A 26161-nucleotide genomic window follows, 5' to 3' on the forward strand; every position below is an offset into this window, starting at 1 on the left:
GAATCTGCAATAAAGAGGTTGTCTGATGGAGACCAAAATATCTCCATCAAGTGAACTTTGTATCAATTTGCTTCCAGTGCAGAAACTCAGATATGAGACACAAAAAGTTAAAAAGCAGGGGGCAGGTTACCTCTGAAGATGTGTAGAGTGGCTTTCAACTTTCACTGAGTAATTACAACCAGTTCACACACATTAGATTTAGTGGAAGGGATTCTAGGTTAGAGATTATTATTTTCATACAGGGTTCTGCCTCATTTGTCTCTCTGAAGGCATTAAGCATCCTTAATAAAGCATATGGAAGACCCGACCACACATTGGGACCTGTTTATATGTTTATCAGATGGAAATATTTTGCAACTGGGTTTTTCTTGTGGAGTCGTTAAAATGTGTTGTAATGCATGAATTCTATGGCTGAAATGATTATTTATATACTTACAGAATTTATACCCCCCCCCTTTAAACAACTATATAATATGGTTTTGTGCACTGCTTACGCTCCTGATTTAAGAAAGTGGACTTGACTGTACTCATCAGAAATGTAATGCATAGGAATTCTACAATGCATTTTAATAATAATAATAATAATAATAATGCCCAACTTCATCCCTGCAGGGATAAATTCACCCACAGAATGATCTTCATAGCAATCTATCCTGTGTCCACTCCGAAGCAAATCCTACCAGGCTGAATGAAGTGAGTATTGGGTGGTGATTCTTCCAAATCCGTATCTCATTTGCAGCTCAGTAAATGGGAGTTTGGGGATATTATGCCGTGTACCTAAAATGTAACCAATTAAATCTTATACAGGCACACGGATTTTTATTTTTAAAAATAGCAAGCAGGCTAGTCCTCATTTCCCCCTGTCTTTTGCCGTCGCAAAGAGAGCTGTGCGGCAGCATTATTCTGGATCTGCGCGCCCCCTCCCCAATTATAAACACGGCCACAGCTCAGGCCAGCCTAGTAACGATGAAAACCTAATCCATATTGGAGCGAAGGAAGGAGGGATGCGCACGGGAAATCCGATTGTAAACCCACCTTTCTTCCTTCTCTCCGTCCCTCCACCCCCGCCCCCGCCTCCCAATAGCAGCCTGGCCGCAGCGGCGTCTCTGGTGCTGCTGCGCCTGTGCGCGCAAGGCAGGGAGAGGAGAGGCGACGGCAACGGGAGTGGCCAGTGGCGCAGGGCAAGCGACGTTGGGCAGAGCCGAGCCGAGCGCTGGGGAGGCGGAGGCCGAAGCGGGAGGCGCAGGAGCAGCATCAGCATCGACGCCGCCGCCGCCGCCGCCGCCGCCATCCATCTTCTGCAAGCCGGCGGAGCAGGTGCCGCTGTCGGTGGGAGCGCCTTCTATCCGCGGCGCGGGGCTCGTCGGTCAGCGGAGGAGGAGGCGGCGGCGCCAAGATGTTGGAGATCCAGCTGGACGATGGCGGCGTCGGGGGCTACCCGGGCGACGACTACTGCTCGGGCTCGGTGATGTCGGAGCGGGTGTCGGGCCTGGCCAACAGCATCTACCGCGAGTTCGAGCGCCTCATCCGCTGCTACGACGAGGAGGTGGTCAAGGAGCTGATGCCGCTGGTGGTGACGGTGCTGGAGAACCTCGACTCGGTGCTCACCGACAACCAGGAGCACGAGGTGGAGCTGGAGCTCCTGCGCGAGGACAACGAGCAGCTGCTCACGCAGTACGAGCGGGAGAAGGCGCTGCGCAAGCAGGCCGAGGAGGTGAGCCCCAGAGAGAGAGAGAGAGGGAGACCCCTGCGGGCGACGCGCCTGCAGCGGGGGGAGGGTGGGGGTGGGGTGCGGAGAGGCCGCGGCGCGCGCAACGAGGGCGCAGCGCTGGGCCAGGCCCAGGCGAGGAGCCAAGGGGACCCACCAAGGCCGACGCAGCCCTCCTGCTCCCGAGCAGCCTCATAGGCAAGAGTGGTGTTGCCGTGGCCCAGATCTGGGCAGGAGGATGGATTTCTGGAGCTCAGGCCCAGCTCATGTGGATTGTACTTGGGATTCATCACCTACTAATAGTGGATTATTATTATTATTTTTAGTAGCAGTAGTAGTGTTACTATTATTCTGCAGCTGCATGGGATTTGCCATCCAAAGTACAGATCCAGGACCTGCTTAGCTGCAGCAGATTCTCCAGGAGGATGAAATGTTCTGTAGAGCCTTTGCTGGGCTCCTTAAAAAAACAAAACAAAAAACCCATGAGAAAGGGTTAGGAATAAGCCACGGCTTGTTCTGTCTTGGCTGAAGAGAAGGGGGAAAGGAGAAACCCACTGGAATCTGGCAAATGCATTGGAGCTCTGTGGATTAAGTTTCTTGAAATGGGAAAGGGGCAGAGGGGAGACTTTGTTGACACCCAGGTTTCTTTTACTAGACTCCAGGAGACATTAAAAAACCCGTCGGAATCTGTCCAGAGTGGGATGGGTGGAGGGAGGTGAAGCAAAGATCCAATGCAGTGAAGATGCTGCAGGGATACTTTCCATGGAGTGCTGTGTGCAGAATACTTTCCTTTGCAACCTGCCACCCATCCCCACCAAGTAAATTACCTACTGTTCCTCCTGATCCCCTCCCTAAAATAGTCTGCCCTATTGGTTGGGACCTTGTCTGGGTCCGGGTCCTTATTATCTCTCTCCCTTTTGTATCCTAGTGCCAATCTTCCCCAGCCTGGTGCTTCCCATTTGTCTTTGGACCACAACTCCCATCAACACTTTTCCCTGGGGCTGATGGGATTTGTAGTCCAAAACAACTGGAGGTCACCAGGTTGGGGGAAGGTGGGCCTAGAATAGCTGTGCCCACCTGCCTCCCCTTTCCATCAGCCCTTGGCAACCAGCCATGCACCTCTGCTACTCATACACCAATTCCTGTGCCAAGATGAGATAAATCTATCGCTAGACCCCAGAAAGTCACCCTGCTGGCTTCTCCCCTGTTTTTCTGTTTTTTCTAGTTTTTAATTCCCAGAAGTTCAGTTTGCCCTCTGGGCAATCTCTTCCTCTCCATCCGGCCAATCATTTGTTGGTGAAAGGAGCGGAGGGGAGGCTTGTGTGGCACATTGCTAGGCCCTGGAAGTGCCAGCCTCTGTCATCTTTAATTCCCGCCCTTGTGTGGTGCAAAGGGGGTGTTTGTAAATGCCATGGAAGTGGACCCAAGTGCCAAAGTTGCTCTGCTTGTTATTGGCTGGTGTGGCAGGACTGGAATTGCTCTTGGTTGATTTCTTAGTGATTTGCTGTAGATTTGCAAGTTCTTTTGACTCCAATTTTTTTAACAGCAGCAACAACAGCCAGTGTGGCCTAGTGGTTAGAGTGTTGGACTAGGGCCTGGTGGACCAGGGTTCTAATCCCCAAGTCTCTCTGGGTGACCTTGAGCCAGTTGCTGTCTCTCAGCTGAAGGTACCTTGCAGGGTTATTATGAGTATAAAATGGAGAGGGGGGAGAACTGTATACACTATGGTTGGGGGATTATTATTATTTAGTTTGAAGGCTGCATTCTCTTCTGGGCAACCTTCCAAGGGTTGCATGTCAGTGGTGGGCATGGGCAAAAGTGGGGGGAGAAGTTAATGTAGATTTTACCTTTGTAAGGTAGCCTAGTTTCTACACACATGCACACCCCCTTCTATCTTCCATCCAGGTAAGTAAAGAAGCAATATCAGGCAAATTCCAGCTGGGCAAAAATAGACTTAGGGTTCAAAGGGATGTGGCCTTGGGACAATTCTTAAGGCTAGATAGAGAGGCCTGGAGAGCCCCATCCGGCCCCCAGGCATGAGGTGACCCACTCAAGTTGCACACCACCCTGAGCTTCTTGAAGGGAAGTTGGATATAAAAGTAATACTAAGTAAAAATAATCAAAGTTTTTTTTAAAAAATATTTCTCTCCTTCCTCAATTAAGATACTGAAACAAGGCTGTATACACTCTATACACTGAAAGCACAGTCAAAGCACATTCTTTCCCTCAAATAATTCTGGGCACTGAAGTTCGTTAAGGGTTTCTGGGAATTGTAACTCTGTGGGGGTTCTTTGAGGGAAATAATGTGCTTCAGATGTGCTTTAAAGGTATAGTGTGTACACATGCAAAGAGAGTTTTTTTAGGTGGGAGACAATGACTGGATTTTTGTGTGGAAAGAATTATGAACTCAGTTCTGGTATGGAAAACCAATTCCTGGTCTTAAACATATGCTCAGTTTTTTCCTGGTTCTTAATTTCTAGATCTAAGGGTATATCTGCTTCTGTAGCCAAAATGGCCACCCATCTGTATATAAGAATGCCTCTGAAGCAGCAGAATGAGGGAAACCCTAATGCAGGTGAGGGGAGATTTTAATCTTTCAGATATTCAGCAACTACAATTCTCATCAGCTCCAGCAAACATGGCCAACGGGCCAGGGACAATAGTCATTGTAGTTCAGCAACAGCTGGAGGGCCCAAGGTTCTCTACACTTGCCCCAAGTTTCTAGAAGTGCAAAATATATTTTCGAGGGGGGAAGCCTTGAGGGAGGAGCCTCTGCCCACCCCAAAGCAGCCTAAAGAAGACTGAGCATGCTCAGTGGCCATAGAATGCTGATTGACTGTGGAGGGGGACAGATGGAATGGAACCCCTGGAATCTCAAGTGGGAGTATTCAATGCTGCAACGTTTTGTTGTGGGTCCCACTTGTTATTTTTAGAGTGTGCTTTCCTTGATGTTTTAATTTGAGGAGGCCCACTAGAGCTGGGAGGTCGGGAGTTTTCTATGCCAAGGATACAGTCCGGCTGGAGGGCAAATTCTCTTTGCATCATCAGCCTCGGATGCCTCTTTCCCTTACATCAATTGTCAGGCCATTTTTTTGGTCCCTTGGGCTGATGCCTGGTCTTCTGGCATCACTTCACAGTTTAAGAAGGATGTTGACAAGCTGGAAGGTGTGCAGATGAAGGCGACCAAGAGGATTCTGCACTGCAGGGGGTTGGACTAAATGACTCTTGTGTCCCTTCCAGCTACATGTCTATGATTCTATGATTATGATAAGGGGTCTGGAGTTCAAGTCATATGAAGAATGGTTGAGGGAGTTGGTTAGGTTTAGCCTGGAGAAGAGAAGACTGAGAGATGATATGATAGGCATCTTCAAATTTGTGAAGGGCTGTCATGTGGCAGATGCAGCAAGCTTGTTTTCTCCTGCTCTGGAGGGTAGGAATTCAACCAATGGATTCAAGTTTAAATAAAGGAGATTTTGACTAAGCATTAGGAAGAACTTTCTGATGGTAAGAGCTGTTGGACAATGGAAAAGACTACCTGGGAAGGTGGTGGACTCCTTCAGGCCATCTGTCGGAGATTCTTTAGCTGTGATTACTTTATTGCAGGGGGTTGGACCAGATGACCCTCAGTGTTCCTTCTAACTCTATGATTCTGTGGTTCTACATGGCAGTGTGGCAAGGACCAAGATGGGGCAGCTGTGAACTGATGTACAAGAAGCCTGAAACAGAATGAGAACAAAATAATTCTCTTTGGTATTTATATAAAAGCACTTTAGTCAGTGATGTGCATTGCCAGCTGTTTAATCCCAGGCATATTCATACATTTCCTTTAATCTTATCTAAATTAGAAACAGCTCATCAGATTTCCCCTCCCCATCCTGAGAACCATGGCCTTTTCATATTTTTAATGGTTATTATCTTCCATAGAAGGAGAGATCAAAACTATTAGAGTCACAATCCAACCAAAGTTGAACTCAGTGGTTGAATTTATTTCTGAGTAGACATAGGATAGTGCTGTTTAAAGATTTCATTGTTTTCATTGGGAGAAAGAGTGGGGTTTTGTAACAGTACAACCCTATGACTGTTTACTCAAAAGTAAGTCCCGCTCTATTCAGTGGGCCTTGCTGTTAGGCAACTGTCCTAGAATTGCAGTCTCTTGTGGGAATCAATGGGACATAGGACGTCCTGAATTTTGCTGGATCAGGCCTGAAGGTGCTTTCAGCTGAGAGAAGAGGTGGCTAAGGATTAACGAGTTACTACTGAGAAGTACAGAGAATGAATGGAGATAGGGGATTTATGTGTACTTTCTATCAAATACATTTTATGTGTCTTGATCAGAGTTCAAGAACCTATTCCAGTGAGGCAAAAACACTCAGTGTGCAAAGCTGGGCCAATGAGGGGTGTGGTTTGGGGAGAGTTCTGAGGGCCAGTTATGAGAGGCCTGGAGGGCCACATTTGTTCCCCAGCCCTGATGTGCCCCACGCCTGCTTTTAACCAATGATGGGGGCATTCATTGTTTGCCAAAGCTGTTCCAAATCATTACACTGTCAAAAATGACGAACAGGGAAAGGACAACTCGGCTGTGGGACTGGCATCCTGCATTTTTGCATACTCCCAAAGTACATGGGAAACTGTAGTCTAATGTGGAGGTTAGCAGAGCATGGAGTACAGTGGCCAAGTTGTCATCTCTGTCCAAAACTGGCCAAAGCTGGCAAACCAGCCATAGCTGTAAATAGGCACTCCTAGCTGTAGAGACTACCTGAATTTCCAGGGGCAATGTTGGATCAAGTAGGAATCCCAAGCTGTGGACCTGTTCCCTTCCAGAAGGATGCAACCATGTCCATAGCTGACTACCAGCACCATATGGCACCAGTTTTGAAAGATGTGCCCTGGCTACTGGTCCAGATTCAGGGTTCTGGAACTCAGAAATATGAAACCTCCATCTTGTCTGCATTCAGTTTCAATTTGTTGGTCCATGTCCAAAGTTGAAGCTCCCAGAGCAAAGGTTTTTTTTTTTTTTTTGCAGCCTTACATTTTAGCTATTGGAAGGGGAAACCCCCACAATTTCCAATTCCTAAGTAGCATCAAATTGATTAGGCATGCAGGTGGCTATGCCCTCATGATTTTTCCATCTTTCGATACTTAATGTATAGCAGTATCACAAGGTTTGTGGCTGCTTTGCAGGTGCTCTTTGTATGAGGTTAACCTTGCATTGTCATTCTACAACTGATGCCAAGCTATAGTTGGCGGACATATTACTTTTACTCTTTTTTTGCAGTACAGTGGTACCTCGGGTTAAGAATTTAATTCGTTCTGGAGGTCCGTTCTTAACCTGAAACTGTTCTTAACCTGAGGTACCACTTTAGCTAATGGGGCCTTCCGCTGCTGCCACACTGCCACCCCGCGATTTCTGTTCTCATCCTGAAGCAAAGTTCTTAACCTGAGGTACTATTTCTGGGTTAGCAGTCTGTAACCTAAAGCGTCTGTAACCCGAGGTACCACTGTTTTTATTGTAGTGATTTTGAAGCTTTCCAAATGTGGAAAATCTCAAATCAGACCCTGAGAAATACCAATTTCACAAGAGACAGAAGTGTATGCAGGGTTTTTAAAAAACATGCTTCCCTACCTGCAGTCTTTGATTGGTCTTTGGAGAAAAGATGATGGAGGGCACAGACTTTGTTTGCACATCACTTTAAACCAGGGGTGAGCAACCTTTCTTCACCTTCACATTCTAGGGGCCATATGCCAGAAGCAAAAGTGGGTGAAGCAACGGATGTCAGTTTACTTACACATCTCTCTGGAAGCCAGAAGCATAATAAGATTTCAAGGTCAAGTTCAAAACTCTCAAGGAGGGTGTAAATCTGGGCTGGTGAAAGGTGTGGCTGTGGAGAGCATGTGGTCAAGGGAGAGTCCCGAGGGCCAGAGAGAGAGTCCTGAGGGCCACATCCCATCAGCAGACCTGAGGTGCCCCATCCCTACTTTAAAAATATAATTGGGCTTAACTATGGTTTGAAAGTGAACACACAGTGTACTGGTGCACAGGGCTAAAATTGTTGGCCCTTAAATCCTCACTCATTGCAGACCTAGTCTTGTGGTTTGTGTCTCTCCAAAAAAAGCCACAAGCAGTAACCCAAGAACAAGTCTTGGCTACAGCTTGTGGTTTGTTTGGAGAGGAACAAACCATGAACCTGGATTAGGATGAAACGTTAAACCAAAAAATGACTTATCTCAGCAGGAGCAGGGGAGGAGTGTAGTACCCGTGAATTTCTCCCTGAGTACCAGAGCACTGCACGTTCACCATTAAACCATAGTTAAGTTTTAATATACAGATACAGATGTTTACAAGTGGAAACTTCGACAAAATATTATGGCAAGTATGACATACTCCGGTTTAGGGTAGCAGGCAGCCGTGTCCATTTCTAGGCTACTCCATTTCATTTCTCTTTCTGGTTTTTATTCCAGCACTTGCTGTTGTGTGGACACTTGGAATGCTCAACCTTCTTTGAACTGTTTTTGGGGTCCCCCATTGTGGTGGGGGAGTCAAACCCTGAAAGATGCAAAGGGACTTTTTCTGATTAATCACAGTTTGATTGTCTCATATCTCAGGTTCTACAAATGCTAGAAACTTAGCCTTTTTTAAAAAAATGAAAGCTGAGGATTATGGTTTATCATGGGGGTGGCAGTCCTTGCTGCATCCCTGCTGGACTCCCATGAGGAGAACATACGTTATTCTTACCATAATAGAATTGTTTATAATTGGAAATGGCTTTTGGAGGAAGATGTACTGTTGGACTGACATGCAGTAGTTATTCTTATGATATCTTAAAAGTAGGGAGTGGGTGGGAGTTTTTAAAATTAGTTTTCCTGGCAAGAAAGGAAGAGCTTTAGAGCTCCACGATTTTACTGCATATGTCTGTGAGGCCTTTATGGAAATCAATGTGAGGTCAAGCTTTATGGAGTTGTCACGCTTGCTGATTTAGAAGCACAGAAGAGAAAGCTAAATAAGAGCAAGGGAGTCCGTTAATGCGTTCTGTGTCTGAGTTAACATCTTTTGCATCCTCAGGGCAGTAGCATTCACTTCAGATTTTTGTTCTGAGGATTTTTTTAAAAGAGTTCTTCACATTTATAACCCACCTTTCCCCATAGCAAAACTAATGAAGAGCTTTGTGGGCTAATTTTTGCAGCCATCCATGCATGGTGAGGTATCTTTTTTAATAAAAGGAATAATTTTTATTAAAAGTTTTCTTGGTTTACAAAAGTATGTGCATTCTCTCTTTTCTCAGGTTGTGGGGACTTTTCTACAGATCAGTTACATTTGATTTGAGACATTAGTGTTGTAAGCGATATCTTTTCTATTGGTTTACCCTGCACAGATTCCACCATGATTTGTACATAGTGCTTGGTGACCAAGTGGGACATATTGGAGTGGTTGGGTGAATGGTGGATGTTTGTGTATATGGGTGAACGTGTGGGAGCAGAATGGGGTGGGTGACATTGACTGAATACTATTGTATATTTTGTGTAGGCAGACTTTGGGTGTGATGTAGTATTTTGAGAGTCACTGGCTGTGTACATTTAAAATGCACGCACACACAACAGTCCTAGGAACTGTAATTCCCCTGTCACCGAGCTACAGTTTCCAGCACCCTTAACAAATTGTTGTTCGTAGGATTCTTGGGCAGGGGGAACTTGCTTTAAATGGATGGTTTATATGCATCCAGGATGTACCTTGGTAAAAGAGAGGCTGAAGAGGGAAAGATCCCTGTCTCTAAACATGTTTCAAAATGTGCTGCTAAGTTTCTGGTTTTTATTTTGGATTTTTTATTTATGTTCAGAATGCAGGTGGCTGATTGCATGGAAAGCTAGTGTGTTGTTGTTTTCGGGTTATATAGGAACATAGGACACTACCTTGCACCAGGTCAGAGCAGGTGCCAATTTAGCAGAGTGTTGCCTATTCTGATTGCAAGCATCTCTCCAGGTTCTCTCACAGAAGTCCTTTCTATTACCTTTTGCCTGGTCCTTCTAAACTGGAGGTGCCAGAGATTGAACCCAGGATCTCCTCCATGTTATGCATGTGCCATCCCAATGAGCTGTGGTGCCTCCATAAGGGACCGCCCTCTAATCTAGCTGTTTCCCCTATGTATGGTTCCAGTGTGATCAGCTTCATGCACTGTCCGTTTTTGTACATGACACACAATAGACCCTTATGAAGAAGATGCTCTCGCTGCCCGTAAATATCGCAATACATCGAGCAATTCCTGCTTGCTTCTAAATTATTTATTTGCACTTCATTCTCCTTGCCAAGATGGCATTTGTTGGTTTTCGTTTCTGGGCTTTGCCTTGCATGTTCACAGGGATAGCATTCTCAGCAGTTTTTTGTTTGGCTTGGGTTGTAAAATTGTTGCTTTTTGTTATGAAGGCTCTCTTGTGCAAGAGGGGAAAACCGAAACCTATTCACACACAAACACATACACAAATGTCACTGATCTGTTCTGGTTGCTCAGCAGTCGCTAAGGCTTGAACTATTTTTTACCAAAGTGTGCAAAGCTCATAACTTAAGTTTTCAATCCAACTGGGTTAAAAACCACTTACAGTGGTACCTCGGGTTAAGAACTTAATTCGTTCCGGAGGTCCATTCTTAACCTGAAACTCTTCTTAACCTGAAGCACCACTTTAGCTAATGGGGCCTCCCGCTGCCGACACGCGATTTCTGTTCTCATCCTGAAGCAACGTTCTTAACCTGAGGTACTATTTCTGGGTTAGCAGAGTCTGTAACCTGAAGCATCTGTAACCTGAGGTACCACTGTACTTAACTTTTGAAAGGATAAAATACGTAGGGTAAAGGAGTTTGATACATGTTTTTAAAAGCATTATATGTGAATATATCCTAAGCATAAATGTCTCTTATAAACATTAACATACTGGGTGGCCAGATAAACAAATTGGCCCTAGAGCTTCTGCTTATTAGGGTTGCCAACATTAAAATCATGCAAGATGCATTTTAATCATGATAACATGATGGTGAACCAGCGGTTGTAAATTGTACCTTTGTACAGTTGGCTGGTTTCTGCACACACTTGCACTCCCCTCTCCATCCTGTGTCTGGGCAACCCAGAGGCAATGCCAGATTTTAAGGCAAAAACTCTTAAGGGAAGTGTAATGCTGGGCTGGTGAGAGGTGTTGCCTGTGGAGAATTCTGAGGACTCTCCATTTGGCCCCTACCCTTATCATAAACCATACTTTCTGGTGGGGAAACAAACCACAGAGTGACAGGCTTAGCATTTGCTGCAAACAAGCCATTGATCTGAATCCAAGGTTTACTGTTTTGTTTAGAAACAAACCACGAGTGCTGGTGCAGACATAAAACTGTGCCACTCTGTGGTTTGCTGAAGAAAAGGAGGAGCAGAGTGGATGTGTTTGAGCTTGCGCACAGACTTATTGAGCACCTTTCGGACTGCTGCAGGGAGCTGTGCAAGGCCCCATATCTACTATGAAAGACCTACCGGTAGATTAGGGATGGGCCCCCCTGTAGCCTTCCTGTCATTGTGGGACTCCCAATTCCCATCATCGCTAGCCAACGTGGTCAGTGGTTAAGGATTATGGTCACAGGCCCTAGATCTGCTAGTCACCTTTGGAAGCTCAAATGGCTGTGGGAGAAGCTGGTTTGGCCCAAGAGATTTTGCCTGAGGGGAACAGCAAATGACTCCCATGGCGCTTCCAAGTTAGGCCCCATCTGCATTTTACATTTCAGGAAGTATCATACCACTTGTAACAGTCATGGCTTCCCCAAATTAATCCTGGGAACTGTAGTTTGCGAAGGGTCCTGAGAGTTGTTAGGAGAGTCTTACTCCCCTCACATGAGCTATAGTTCCCAGAGCTACCTGGGAGGAGAGCTTGATTGTTAATCTACACTGGGTTATACAGTGGTACCTCTGCTTGCGAACGGGATCCATTCCGGAACCCCATTCACAACCTGAGCAGAATGCAACCTGCGTTTGTGCGGGTTGCGATTCGCCACTTCTGCACATGCGTGTGACGGCATTTTGAGCATCTGAGCATGTGCGAGCGGCAAAACCCGGAAGTAACCCTTTCCGGTACTTCCAGGTCGCCGCGAGCCGCAACCTGAAAAGATTTAACCCGAAGCGTCTTTAACCTGAGGTATGACTGTAATCAGAAATTCATGTGGAAATGTAACAAACTGAATTTTAGACTGGAAAGTGAAAGAAACTTAAATTGACAACTTTGCCTAATGGTAGGGCTGGCCCTGATGGCCTCTCTTTATTACATATTGGAATGATAATTTCTTTTAATACGGAACTGCAACTGCAACCCCTCCCTTATTTTTAAATTGTAATTATATTGTTTAGTTTTCTGAGGAAAACACCAGACACCAGTCCTCTCACAGGACAGCACCACTTCAGTTTTCACATGGTCAGATTTTTAGGTGGAAGTGTCCTTGTGTGTGACACATCAGAGAAGACACCCCTTCAATCTTGTCACAGTGTCCATTTTCCACTTACATATAGCACGTTTTTCTGTTTGATTTTTTTTTTTGGCCCATGTAGAAGTTCATTGAATTTGAAGATGCACTGGAGCAGGAGAAGAAGGAATTGCAGATACAGGTCGAGCACCTTGAATTTCAAACACGGCAGCTGGAGTTAAAGGCCAAAAACTACGCAGACCAGAGTAAGTAGTAATAATAATAATAATAATAATAATAATAATAATAATAATTAATAATAATAATTTATTATTTATACCCCGCCCATCTGGCTGGGCTTCCCTAGCCACTCTGGGCGGCTTCAAAAAGAATATTAATATACTGTGATACATTAAACATTAAAAGCTTTCCTAAACAGGGCTGCCTTCAGATGTCTTCTAAAAGTCTGGTAGTTGTTGTTCTCTTTGACATCTGGTGGGAGGGCGTCACTACCGAGAAGGCCCTCTGCCTGGTTCTCTGTAACTTGGCTTCTTGCAGTGAGGGAACCGCCAGAAGGCCCTCGGTGCTGGACCTCAGTGTCCGGGTAGAATGATGGGGGTGGAGACGCTCCTTCAGGTATACTGGACCAAGGCCGTTTAGGGCTTTAAAGGTCAGCACCAACACTTTGAATTGTGCTTGGAAACGTACTGGGAGCCAATGTAGGTCTTTCAAGACCGGTGTTATATGGTCTCAGCGGCAGCTCCCAGTCACCAGTCTAGCTGCCGCGTTCTGGATTAGTTGTAGTTTCCGGGTCACCTTCAAAGGTAGCCCCACGTAGAGCGCATTGCAGTAGTCCAAGCGGGAGATAACCAGAGCATGCACCACTCTGGCGAGGCAGTCCGCAGGCAGATAGGGTCTCAGCCTGCGTACCAGATGGAGCTGGTACACAGCTGCCCTGGACACGGATTTAACCTGTGCCTCCATGGACAGCTGTGAGTCCAAAATGACTCCCAGGCTGCGCACCTGGTCCTTCAGGGGCACAGTTACCCCATTCAGGACCAGGGAATCCTCCACACCTGCCCGCTTCCTGTCCCCCAGAAACAGTACTTCTGTCTTGTCAGGATTCAATCTCAATCCATTAGCCGCCATCCATCCTCCAACCTCCTTCAGACACTCACACAGGACCGTCACCGCCTTCACTGGTTCTGATTTGAAAGAGAGGTAGAGTGAAAGAGAGTGAAAATCATGTGCACGGTTTGTCTGAAGGTCTGTGAATCATACACAACTTGTGTTGAATTCAGTAGGTGTTTGTCCATACTGATTGAACAAATACAATGGTGAGGAACCTGCGGTTCTCCAGATGACATTGGACACCAACTCCCATCAGCACCAGCCAGTATTGCCAAAGGGCAGGGATGATGGGAGTTGTAGTCCAACAGTACATGGAGGGCTACAGGTTACAAATCTCTTCTAAAGCATTTACTGTTTTAAAAAAATCTTCTAGGTGACCACAAAATATCTGGAGAATTGAAGGAAGAGGGCGCCAGTATTGCTTTTGCCATTCAATGCTCAGACATACACACACACCCGTCTGAGCCAGTAAAATGGATCATCTTGAAATCGCTTATTTCTTACAGGGCTCATTTTAACTGCCACTATCAAGTCACAGATCATACCAGTCTTTGTTGACTGAACCATAAAGTTTATGGATCCAGTGCTTTACAGCACTGCCATGGGAGAAAAGTACAGATTAAAGACATGGATACTTATGGATTCTCATATTTTTTCAAGAGATCCCCCTCAAAACCACCATCAAACCAAAGTCTGCATCGGTGTTTACAGATGTGCCGTGTGATCTGTTGGTGCTGCTGTTGTCATCCTTGTGAAGAACCACAAGGATCTATATCTTGGATTATCATTTCTATGGCAAATCCTGATCTGCAGTTTTTTTAGTGTGTAGTCCTACCAACGCAAGCTCTAATTTGATGGTGGGTTTTCAGGGAACCTGCATTCAATCATGCGACTTCATCAGGATCGGCTTCAGTCCTACTAAACCCTATGAAAAGCCAGAGACAGAGTTTGTCCATTTTTGGATCTAGGAGAGACGCAGTCAGAAAGGGTGGTGCCTAAGACACTGTTTCAAAATTCCAAATGGGCTCTAAAAGGTTGCTGACAGATGATCTATGCTATCCAGGGTTTCAGACTGAAGGCCCTTATCTTAGAGGAAAGGAACAAGCTCTGCAGGCAAAAGATTCTGGATTCCATTCCTCATGTCTACAGTTGGAAAGGACTCCTGTCTAAAACACTGGACCGTTGCTGCCAGTCAGTGTTGGTTATACTGAGCTTGATGAACTAATGGCCTGACTCCATGAAACAGCTTCCTAGCTTGAGTCTTCCTAGACCTACCTAGAGGTGTCAGTGATTTAACCTTCAGCCTGTCACGCCTCGGCCATAAGCACTGAGCTACAAATGGCATTCTTGTGCTTGCACCCTCATTCCTTTTGGTGTTTCCATGTTCACCCCTCCTGGAGATGATAGATTTAAAAAATTATCTTTCTCTCCCTTCTCCCTTTTATTTTCAATGAACAGTTTCCAGGTTGGAAGAGCGTGAATCAGAAATGAAGAAAGAGTACAATGCTCTTCACCAGCGTCACACAGAGGTAAGTTGTCATTTCAGAGGGATAAAAAATCCTTTTCAAACTACAGTGGTGCCTCGCAAGACGAAATTAATTCGTTCCGCAAGTTTTTTCTTCTTGCGAGTTTTTTGTCTTGCGAAGCACGGTTTCCCATAGGAATGCATTGAAAATCAATCAATGCGTTCCTATGGAGACCGTCCGGGGACAGAGGGGAAGTGCCACGCGCCTTCCCCTCTGTCCCCGGACCTGTTTAAAGCAAGGGGCGGCGGGGAGAAGATTGCTTCTCCCCGTTGCCTGCCCCGCAATCTCCGGGGACAGAGGGGAAGCGCCGCGCGCCTTCCCCTCTGTCCCCGGACCTGTTTTAAAGCAAGGGAAGGGGCAGCGGGGAGAATCGCTTCTCCCCGTTGCCGCCCCTTGGTTCAAAAGCGCGCCTTCCCCTCTGTCCCCTCTTTTGAAGCAAGGGGCGGAGGGGAGAAGATTGCTTCTCCCCGTTGCCGCCCCTTGCTTCAAAAGAGGTCCGGGGACAGCGGGGAAGACGCACTGCACTTCCCCGCTATCCCCGGAGCTTGCGGGGCAAGCTTCGTTTTGCGAAGCAAGCCCATAGGGAGATGCGTCTTGCGAAGCGGCTAAGAAAACGAAAAATTCCTTCGTCTAGCGAGTTTTTCGTCTTCCGAGCCGTTCATCTTGCGGGGCACCACTGTATTTGCATAAGAAGTGGAGAAGGGCACAGATAGAGGAAGAGAGCTCTGCAAGCCTGTAATGCTGTAAATTCTGCTCACTCTTGACACTGGTGCTCAATTAATTTCTGCTTTGGGCCAGCTGCTTTTCCTAGAGCAAATGTTTCCCACAACATCGCTGGCTTTTCCGATCTTTAAGGACATCCCTTTCTTTGAAAGAAATGGTTGTCCAGAAAATAAAATGTTGGGATTTTCAGTCTTCATTTTGGCCCTTCATTTTGCATTTCCCCGCTCCTTTTGCAGATGATCCAGACCTACGTGGAACACATTGAGCGATCCAAGATGCAGCAAGTTGCTGGAAATAGTCAGAATGAGAGTGGACTACCTGGAAGGAGGTAACGCTGCACCTTGGCTTTGTACCTGGAAAACAAAACAAAACTCAGATGACTTCTGAACTGTGAATATATGTTTTAGGAGGAAGGCACTGACCCAGTCTCCTGTGCTCTCTGCGTGACCAAAAGTAGCAGTAGCTGATCTCTTTTATGGCTGGTGTCCCTAAGTTTGATTGCAAACCATTCTTCTTCTTTAATAATAATAATAATAATAATAATAATAATAATAATAATAATAAAAATAAAATCCACTCTTCACCCTGAGGTCCCACAGTGGGTTACAATAAGTAAAATGCAATATTAAAAACATTTTAAAATAACTTAAAATCACAGAAATAAGGTGGGTCCTAAACATGGGTCCTGGGAACAGCCAATAAATCAGTCTGCTGCTTTGATCCTCAGCTAGCTCCAAGCATGCTGGATGGTGATGGGGGCAATTCAGGAGAAGAATAGGAGTTAGGTGACAAACTGGATCTGAGGTCCCAGGCCTTTATTGAAAAGTGGTGAAGGGAGCTGTGGTTCCCCCGAGCTGTGGTTTTCCCCTCCCCAACAACCTTCATATCACCCCCCCCCCCCCAAGATAACACACAGCGGGCCAGAGCTTCCTCATCTCTGTCTTATGCAGTTGTGTTCAACCTTGGGTCACCAAGTGTTGTTGGACTACAGCTCCCATCCTCAGCCAGTGTAGCTAACATTCAGGGATGATGGGAGTTGTAGTCCAATAACCTCTGGGGACCACTATAATAGACAAGTAAGGGAGAGATCTGTGATTGGGGTGTTCATTTGTGTCTCTTACATTTTGTTTGTTTACCAACCAACCATTTGTTGAGATAAGTGAAACAATGGCAACACCAGTTTCTTGCTCTGTATTAGACAAGTTCTCCATCTTTTTAAAGCCCCTCTGGGCACTGGTGGGTGGCTTGCTTCCTCAGAAGATAGAAGACTACGCCTGGGAATCTCCCTTAACCAGCTATCCAGAGTCAAGGGGGCTTTTCCTTCATTCCAGGCTGCGCCTTGTACACACATGGCTCAAGAACTGCAAACCTGCTTCACCATAAACCTTCCCCCTGCTTGCTCTCCATATAGCTTTTGTGTCTCCATCTGCTTAGCCTCTTAGGCCCCATCTGCACGATGCATATAAAGCACTATGATACCACTTTAAACAGTCATGGCATCCCTCAAAGAGTCCTGGGAACTGTGGCTTGCTAGGAGAGTTGTTCAGGCACCCCATTCCCCTCACAGAGCTGCAATTCCCAGAGATTCCTGGGAAGGGGAATTAATTGTTAACTCATTCTTGGGACTCTGTGAGGGGAATAGGAGTCTTCTACCAACTCTCAGCACCCTACAGTTCCCAAGATTCTTTGAGGGAAGCCATGACTGTTTACCACTTTAAATCTACAATGCAGATGGGGCCTTAGAGAGGTGAGAACATGTTGTAGACTTCATGTGTGTTTGTGATGCAGCGTGCCTTGCCGCTCTCTAGATTGTTTTTGTGTATTGTTGCACTTTTGTATGCCTTTGGATTTCTTGTTTTCAGCCCCACCTCCAGCTCTCAACTCAGAGTTGGTGAGAGAACCAGGAGATTCTCTCCCTACCTTAGAGGTGTGGCAGGGAGGTTATGGCAATTAGAGTTTTGGGGAGGTTGTCAGCAGGACAATCCAACATGCACTAACCCTTCTTGAAGACCTTCACAACTTGGGACTCTGGTACCTGAAGAACCACTTGTCCACATCTGCTCACCTGAAAGCTATGGCCCTTCTCCAACCCCCTCCCTTGCCATCAGAGGTGCAGTGGAGTGGTTACTGAGGAATGGGGCTCCCTGACTGTTGAATGCTCACCTGGCCCCAGGCACCTCCTTTGCTGTACTCTTGGCCCCAAAGACCTTTGCATTGCACCAAGCTTTTAACTCCATTCTGTTTTTTCTGGGTTATATCCAACGTTATTCCTATGCAGAGCAGATGCATATAAATTAATAGGAGTGACTAACTTTGGCCCATTAATTTGAGCGGGGCTACTTTGAGTAGAACTTAGTTGTCTACAGTCCTCTGTCATTTTTATGCTGCTTATGTTTGCTTTATCTCTGCTGGTGTGCTTTTTTGCTTTTCTTTTAAAAAGCTCTGTGTGAGTTGGGCTATCCCAGATTTTGCTGGACTACAACTCCCAACATCCCTGACCATTGACCCTACTGGGCGGGGCTAATGGGAGTTGGAATCCAACAAAAGTGCAAAGTGCCAAAAGCCCCCCCCCCATCTCTGTTTTAAATGCTGTTGCTTTTGATGCTTCTGTTTTCAATTGCTTTTTATTGTTTATTTTAATTATTTGTTGTCTACTGTGGGAACTCCACTGATGGAGTGTGTTAAAAAAAAAAAAGCAAACACTCACTTACCCCCTTTTTAAAAAAAACACAATATGGAGATAGCCATCAGCCAGCTATGCGACTGGGGCTGCCACTTTCCCCAGTTACTTTCCCCAGTTGCAGGAAAATTTTGCATTCCAGACTGTGTTAGGTGACATCTGCACCATACATCTAAAGCACTATGATACCACTTTCACAGACATGGCACCTCCCAAAGAATCATGGGAACTGTAGCTTGTTAAGGGTGTGTTGAAGGTTTTTAAGAGGCCCCTATTCTCCTGAGCTACAGTTCCCAGAGGTCCCTGGGAAGAGGGATCGGTTGTTAAAACCACTCTGACCTATCAAAATGAATGAATAAATAATATTCTGCACGATGCTAATTTTGCAATGGACGGATCATTATGCAGATTTTTGCACGCCTGCCTACATTTGCTTGCTTTGCAGTATGATTTCTGTTAGAGATAGTGAAGTACTATGTGAGCCTGTTCAGCCACCCCATCTCTGACGTGGCTTCTGAAATCTCATGAGGCCTTGCTTATGTATTTTCTTTACTGGCTTAAGGAACAGAAACTGCTCCCTAATCCTTTTTTAAAACTGGAGGTAAGTTTTAAGGCAGTGCCAGAAGGACGTTCCTGATAGCACCAGGCAGGGGTGAGCATTCTACAGATGGGGAGCTACATCTGCAAAGGCCTCTCCCTCTCTTGCCACCCTCCAAACCTCCCTCAGTGGACTGTATGTATCACCATTGTGTGTTCCAGACTCACTGCATGTTCGTTAGGCTGGGTGTTTTATGTGTGCCAATGTCTCAATCTCTGCTCAGGTGAGCATTTCTGTGAGCACATAACGACATTTGTGTGTGTGTGTGTGTGTGTGTGTGTGTGCTTGCATGACTGTTGCACTCTAATGGTTATTCTCTTGTCTTGCTTCTTGTGCCGTTGCCTTTCTTGTGTGGGCTGCTCTCTGTTTGTCACTTCAGTCACCGCCAGTCATGGAGGAAAAGGTAATTTGGAAGAATCTGTATCTGTTGGGTTGGGAGCTCTTTGTGGGGGGAGTAGCTGTGACCATCAACAGCGCTTTTGCTGTTTTGTGTTGATGTGAGACAAGCTGGTGAGTTGAGGCAGGAGAGCCTATTTCCCTAGGCTCTAAAGAGGCAGAGGAAATGGTCTCAGGTCACACCAACATATGTTTGACGAAGAACAGGGTCCAGAATTTGAACTGAGCATCGCTGCAGCACCTGATATCCTCACACAGCAACCAGGGCCACACCTGCACCATACATTTAAAGCCGTATTATACCGTTTTAATAATCATGGCTGCCCTCAAAGAATCTTGGGAATTGTACTTTGTTAAAAGTGCTGAGAGTTGTTAGGAGACACCCCTATTCATGTCACAGAGGTACAATTTCCAGAGTGGCTTAGCAATTACTCTCTCTTGGGGAATCCTGGGAATTGTAGCCTTGTGGGGGGAATAGGGGTCTCCTAACAACTCTCAGCACCCTTTAAAAAACTACAATTCCCAGGATGTTTTGAGAAAAACCATGACTGTTAAAGTGGTATCATTGTGCTTTAAATTTATAATGCAGATGTGGCCTCGGATTCCACTGCCATAGTAGGGCCTACCAAAACCAGTGACTGCCTTTGGCTTTCCATCTTTCCTAATGCCCGAGGCCTGGGATTACAGAGTGGTAGCAGACGGCAACTGGGAAGCTGCAATTTAAAAAGGCCCATAATGCCCCAGAGCAGCTCTCTGTCAGGGCATTGTGGGTAATTGCAATGAAGAGCAGTTCATAGCTGCCCGCTGCCTACAAGCTCACTTGGTGGGGCTGGGGTCCGTTGGTGCCAGTGGGGCCATGAAGGCTACTTTCCCATGGTGCCCTCACACTTGGCGCTAGTTCAAATCCTGACAAGGTCACTGCAACAGGTAGACTTGCAGTGCATCTAGGAAGAGCTAGGTGTCCTTGGAGCAGAGGTGGGCCACCTTTCCCCCCTGAGGGCCACCTGTAGTCTGTGGGTGTGGTGGGGGGAGGAAAGCATTTGACAGGTAGTTTACTTCTAACAGTCTTAGCTTTTGTCAGGCATTCAAGCCTAAGGTTAGAGATCACTTTAAAGACAGGAAACTGCAAGCAAGCTGGAGTCAAACTTCAGACAGATCCAGGAAGTTCACAGGCCTAAAAGCCTTTGTAACTTGTCCTGGGCAATGGATTGACCTTTCACTGTCACCTGACATCCCTGGCCATGAAGATTATGGGCTTTTTATGTGAGCCTGTTGGCAAGAATTATGCCCACAGCACCCCATTCAGCAGTTCATATTAAGAGGAGCTAACAATAGGCTATCTCATATCAAAACCAGCAGTGAAAGGAGAAGTGATAAAGCTTTAACAAAATTGAACTGCGGGTGATGCTGTGGTCTAAACCACTGAGCCTAGGGCTTGCTGATCAGAAGGTCGGCGGTTCAAATCTCCACGATGGGGTGAGATCCCGTTGCTTGGTCCCTGCTCCTGCCAACCTAGCAGTTCAAAAGCACATCAAAGTGCAAGTAGATAAATAGGTACCACTCCGGCGGGAAGGTAAACGGCGTTTCTGTGCGCTGCTCTGGTTCGCCAGAAGCGGCTTAGTCATGCTGGCCACATGTCCCGGAAGCTGTCTGCAGACAAATGCCAGCTCCCTCTGCCTATAGAGCAAGATGAGCGCCACAACCCCAGAGTCGTCCGTGACTGGACCTAATGGTCAGGGGTCCCTTTACCTTTACCAACCTCCTTTAATGAAGCCTGGCCAAACATGTTATATCACTATACACAAATGCTGCTAAGATCACCAAATAAAAGCCCCTCTGAGACACATGTACCTGGCTCCCACTGGGACCCTCATTATAGCATCAAAAGAGTTGCTTCCCTCCCAGGATAAATAGTAAATTAAGAGGTGGGTTGTGGTTGGCTCTGGGTGATGTCAAAGCCTTCTTCACCCATATCGTAGTCCCAGTCCAGAATCACCGCCCCCCACCAAGCAAAAACAACTTGCTTTTAAAAAACACACACAGGCAAATGCAAAGATTCATATAAGGTAATGTGTGGCCTTATCCATTATTTTTTTCCTGGAAACTACTGGCAATCAGTTTCCTTGACTGATCCCAATTTATCTGAGTGGGGGGAGAAATCCCTCCCCCTACTCAAGTGTTGGATGCACCAGCACAGAAATTCATGTCTTCAAGCAAGAAAATGTCCTGTTGGGCAATTTTGTCATCATTTTCCCCACCCCCATGCCCACCTACAATAAAATTTGTTTGTCTCGACACACCCACACACCCTTTTGCTGGTTTGACTTCTCTTTTTTTTTTTTTAATAATAATTTTTATTAATTTTCCAATTTTAAAACAAAGCAACAACAACAACATAAAAGCATCAACCAATACAAACAAACACACAAATATAAATTCTTAACCTCCTTTTCATAAGCCTCCTTTCTCGGACTTCCCCATACCTCACCCTTTTTGCATCCTTATTTTACAGTTTTTCAGCAACCCTTTTAGCCAATTAAATTTAAATTTATTAAATTTCTCAATTTCACCTTAAGTCATCAAACATTTTCAGCTGTAATTCTGCATCTTCCTTCCCCTTGACATTTTAACACTGATCAATATTGTAACAGTTCTTAAGGTAAGCTTTAAACTTCTTCCAGTCTTCTTCCACCGTCTCTTTCTCTTGGTCACGGATTCTGCCAGTCATTTCTGCCAATCCCATAAAGTCAATCACTTTCGTCTGCCATTCTTCCAGTGTGGGAAGTTATTGTGTCTTCCAATACTTTGCTAGAAGGATCCTTGCTGCTGTAGTGGCGTACATAAAAAAAGTCCTATCCTTCCTTGACACCAATTGGCCGACCATGCCCAAGAGAAATGCCTCTGGTTTCTTGTGAAAAGTACATTTAAGTACTTTCTTAATTTCATTATAAATCATTTCCCAGAAGGCTTTAATCTTTGGGCAGGTCCACCAAAGGTGAAAGAAGGTACCTTCAGTTTCATTACATTTCCAACATTTATTATTGGGCAGATGATAGATCTTCGCAAGCTTGACTGGGGTCATGTACCACCTGTAAATCATTTTCATAATATTTTCTCTTAGGGCATTACATGCCGTGAATTTAATACCGGTGGTCCATAACTGTTCCCAGTCAGCAAACATAATGTCATGTCCAACGTCCTGTGCCCATTTAATCATAGCTGATTTAACTGTCTCATCTATTGTATTCCACTTCAGCAACAAATTGTACATTCTTGATAAATTCTTAGTATTGGGTTCTAGCAATTCTGTTTCCAATTTCGATTTCTCCACCTGGAAGCCAATTTTCCTGTCTTGTTTAAAAGTTTCCATTATTTGGTAATAATGAAGCCAATCTCGCACCTTGGGCTTTAATTTCTCAAAGCTCTGTAGTTTAAATTCACCGCTTTCTTGTTCTAATGCTGGTTTGACTTCTCACCCTCAAAGGAGTTTGAGCATGTCTCGCTAGCCCTTGCGTTCACTGCCTTTGCTCTTTGGATTTCCGGGGTTTTTGAGTTCCATTACAGCAGTTTCACACAAGGTCACAAGCAGACTGCTCGTAACTGCCTCTCAGCTGGATCCCTGGGGAAATGGTTTTCTGTGTTCAGCAGAAGCGGTGATCCGTACCAGGAACAGCTTGAGGCCTTGCTGCAGCACCAGCTTTGGCATAAGCTCAGAGAAGCTCAAGTGCAGTTAAGGCTGCCAGTCTATAGAGTGTTGCATGAAACTCCACCTCCGCTCCCTGCTCAATTCATGCTGGAAGAAAAGTGTTTTGCAAGTTCAAAGCTGCCCTACTCCTCTTGCCAACATAGAGGTTCTAGGCTGAGGATGGGGAACCTCTGGCATGAAGTTGGAGTTCGCTTCCCATCAGCTCCAGCCACCATGGCCAACAGTCAGGGATGCATTTTATTTTTATTTTTAATTTATTCAAAGTTATATACTGATTGAAATTATCAGTAAAAGCAGCAAAAAACCAAACCAACCAACAAACAAACAACAAACAAAAAACTCATGAGACTGTAGTGACAGCAATGGATCTAGGATCACCCCTAAACTAAACACCTATTCCTTCAGAGGAAGTGCAGTTCCATCTAGGGCAGGTACCCAACCCAATTCCTGCGGTTGATGTTGTGTGAATCTTGTGCTGAAAGGTTTAAAATTCCACACCAGGAAATACAGAATTTTGTGAGTAGTACAAACCACGCAGATTTGCATTACGTCTCTCTATTTTTCATAAATTATTCCACAGTTTTATTCATTCATTTGCCTTTTTGTATAATCAGATCTGGTTTGACTTCAGAAGGATTGTTGCTCACTGGTGCAGAGCACACACTTTGCATGCCAGTGACCCATAATTCAATCTCTGGTATCTTCAGGTAGAGCCAGGAAATACTCTTTCCTGAGACCCAGGAGAGCTGCTGCCAGTCAGCATAGACCAGGGATAGCCAACATGGCGGCCTCCAGATGTTGCTGCACTACAACTCCCATAATCCCTGGCCATGCTAGCTGGAGCTGATGGGAAGTTCCACAACATCTGGAGGGCACAACATTGGGTTACCCTGGTGTAGACAGTGTTGACCTAGATGGACTATTGTTCTGCTCTGGTATAAGGCAGCTTCCTATCCACTATTCATGGAACTATGCAGGTGCCAATGCCCCCAACTGCTGCAAAATGTATGCCACCACCCCACTGACTTCAGAGATTTTAGCAGGTACATACACTTTTGAGCATATTTTCACACTCATATGTCTGGAAACTTGGTGTCTGTTTTTTAAAAGGACTTTCCACTTCTCGGGCAGTTGAATCTTATGGGAATGTTAATGGGTTGTCCTTGGGATACTTGGCCCACTGTTAACTATGATGGGTTTGTTTTGCTGCTTTCTCCACGTCAAGGATCTGCTGGTTTCCTAACTCTTTCCCATGCTCTCTCTTTCTCTCCTTGTCTCTCTCTGACTTTCCTTTTCTGTCTCTAGCATGAAGAGGCGTCCCAATTCTCTGAACATCCCCCTCACAGATGACATGGTACGTGGGCAGGTGGGCGCCAAGATCGCCCCCGCAGTGGACCACTGGCATCTGAGTGACCTCGGCCAGCTGCAGTCCAACTCCGGCTACAAGGTTTTTCTAACACCATCATGGAAGCGAGGGCATCCTTGCCTACTTGTCAGCAGCACCTCCATCAGGACAGAGAGACCTCTGTGTGTCTGTAACCCTTTGCAGCTCATAGCCATTTCTTTGCTGATGCTTTGCTCAGCTAAACTCCTGTGTGTGATGAGTGTTCTTTTCCTAAAGGTTTTTTTTTTTGCCTGGGGCAGCAGTATTTTAACATTCGCCCATCAGCTAGCATACACTCAAGGTGCTTCCATCAGGATGATTTATTATGGACTCGATGTTGCCCCTGCTCAGAATTTCTTTTTGCAGTCTCCATGTTGTCCTAAAAATACTACCCCGTGCTTTTTCTTCATATAATCATATAAGCCAGATTTACTCTCACCCCACAGAAAATCCAATTTTAAAAAATAACCCATTATATATCTGCAGTTATTGCTGGTGTGCCAGCTCCTTGGCATAAATTGTTTGGTGGGTGGTTTGTTACATGCATGGCAATGCATAAATGGCTTCCCTCAAAAATCGTATCAGGAGTCCCCTATTTCTGACATAGAGCTCCAATTTCCATGGTTCCCCAGGAAGATGGACTGATTATTAAACTACTCTGGAATTGTAGGTCTGTAAGGGGGAATGGGGGATGTGGGTGGTGCTGTGGGTTAAACCACAGAGCCTAGGGCTTGCTGATCAGAAGGTCGGCGGTTCGAATCCCTGTGACGGGGTGAGCTCCTGTTGCTCGGTCCCTGCTCCTGCCAACCTAGCAGTTTGAAAGCACAAAGTGCAAGTAGATATCGCTCTGGCAGGAAGGTAAACGGCATTTCCATGCGCTGCTCTGGTTCACCAGAAGCAGCTTAGTCATACTGGCCACATGATCCGGAAGCTGTACGCCAGCACCCTCGGCCAGTAAAGCGAGATGAGCGCCACAACCCCAGAGTCGTCTGCGACTGGACCTAATGGTCAGGGGTCCCTTTACCTTTACCCTTAAGGGGGAATGGAGTCTCCTAACAACTCTCAGCACCTTTAACAAACTACAGTTCCTAGGATGCTTTATTGGGAAGCCGTGTAATATTTAGTCGAAATCCTTTTTTTTTGTAACTTTTCTTGTAATCCTGACCTGGATTTCCTCTCCTTTCTGCTGCTGCCTTTTGCTAAGAAGGAGATATGCTATGCCCTGTGCCTTTAAACCATTCATAGCTTCCTGCCCCACAACAAAAAAAATGTTCCCTGAAGTTGGAAATACAGTAGGCTCACATACTTGGTAACAAGGCTTTGTTGGGGTTGCCATATTTCTCCTCCCAAAATAGCGATTTTAAGGTTTTGGAGCGGTTTCCACTGCTTTTTTCATTGCGTTGCCATACATCCAGGTTTTTGCAGACATTTTGCCAGTTTGGCTAAATCCCTCCCCCCGCCATTTTTACACCCGAAAACCAGCACATCAGGAATTTTCCTGACATATGGCAAGCCTATGCTTTGTTCTCTAGTTGGCAAGGTGCAAACAAAATATCATCTTGATGTTGTGCAAACAACATCCGGCACTAGTAAAACCATTAGGGAAATGAATGTATTGTTAGTAGAGAATGCACCACTGTCAAATTACATTACTCTGGTTATTTAGTCTTTGATGGTCCCTTTGTGATAGGATTTCTGCTGCTAGTTTGTTCTTGTTACACACCTGAAAACAATTGGTATCTAAGACCACATAGGTTACTTGAAGCTCGCCAGCACAGTATATACAGGACTTGAAATTCTGCTGCTCATTAAAGCATGGCATCCTTGCCTTTAAGAATGTATGGCTGCAAAGGGTTAAGTGGCCATCTTTTCACAGTCTCCATTGTCATTTT

The 26161-nt window shown here is 45.6% G+C and overlaps 1 protein-coding gene across 14 annotated transcripts in view; it reads left to right on the forward strand.

Moving 5' to 3' along the window:
- The first annotated feature begins 1127 nt into the window (after positions 1-1127).
- The window catches only part of MAPK8IP3 (mitogen-activated protein kinase 8 interacting protein 3), a 70740-nt gene continuing 45706 nt past the window's right edge, over positions 1128-26161 (forward strand). For 6 of the 14 annotated variants that reach the window (XM_079952322.1, XM_079952334.1, XM_079952323.1 and 3 more), the window contains exons 1-6: positions 1129-1714; positions 12271-12391; positions 14715-14785; positions 15742-15833; positions 19163-19186; positions 24191-24332. In XM_079952322.1, coding sequence (XP_079808448.1) covers positions 1397-1714; positions 12271-12391; positions 14715-14785; positions 15742-15833; positions 19163-19186; positions 24191-24332 — 768 coding nt within the window. In that variant the 5' untranslated portion in view covers positions 1129-1396. Of the gene's footprint in view, positions 1715-12270; positions 12392-14714; positions 14786-15741; positions 15834-19162; positions 19187-24190; positions 24333-26161 lie in introns of all 14 variants that reach the window. The other 8 variants (XM_079952330.1, XM_079952332.1, XM_079952335.1 and 5 more) reach the window with 4 other exon arrangements.

This window comes from Podarcis cretensis (assembly GCF_951804945.1).
Source record: "Podarcis cretensis genome assembly, chromosome: 14".
NCBI lineage: Eukaryota > Metazoa > Chordata > Lepidosauria > Squamata > Lacertidae > Podarcis > Podarcis cretensis.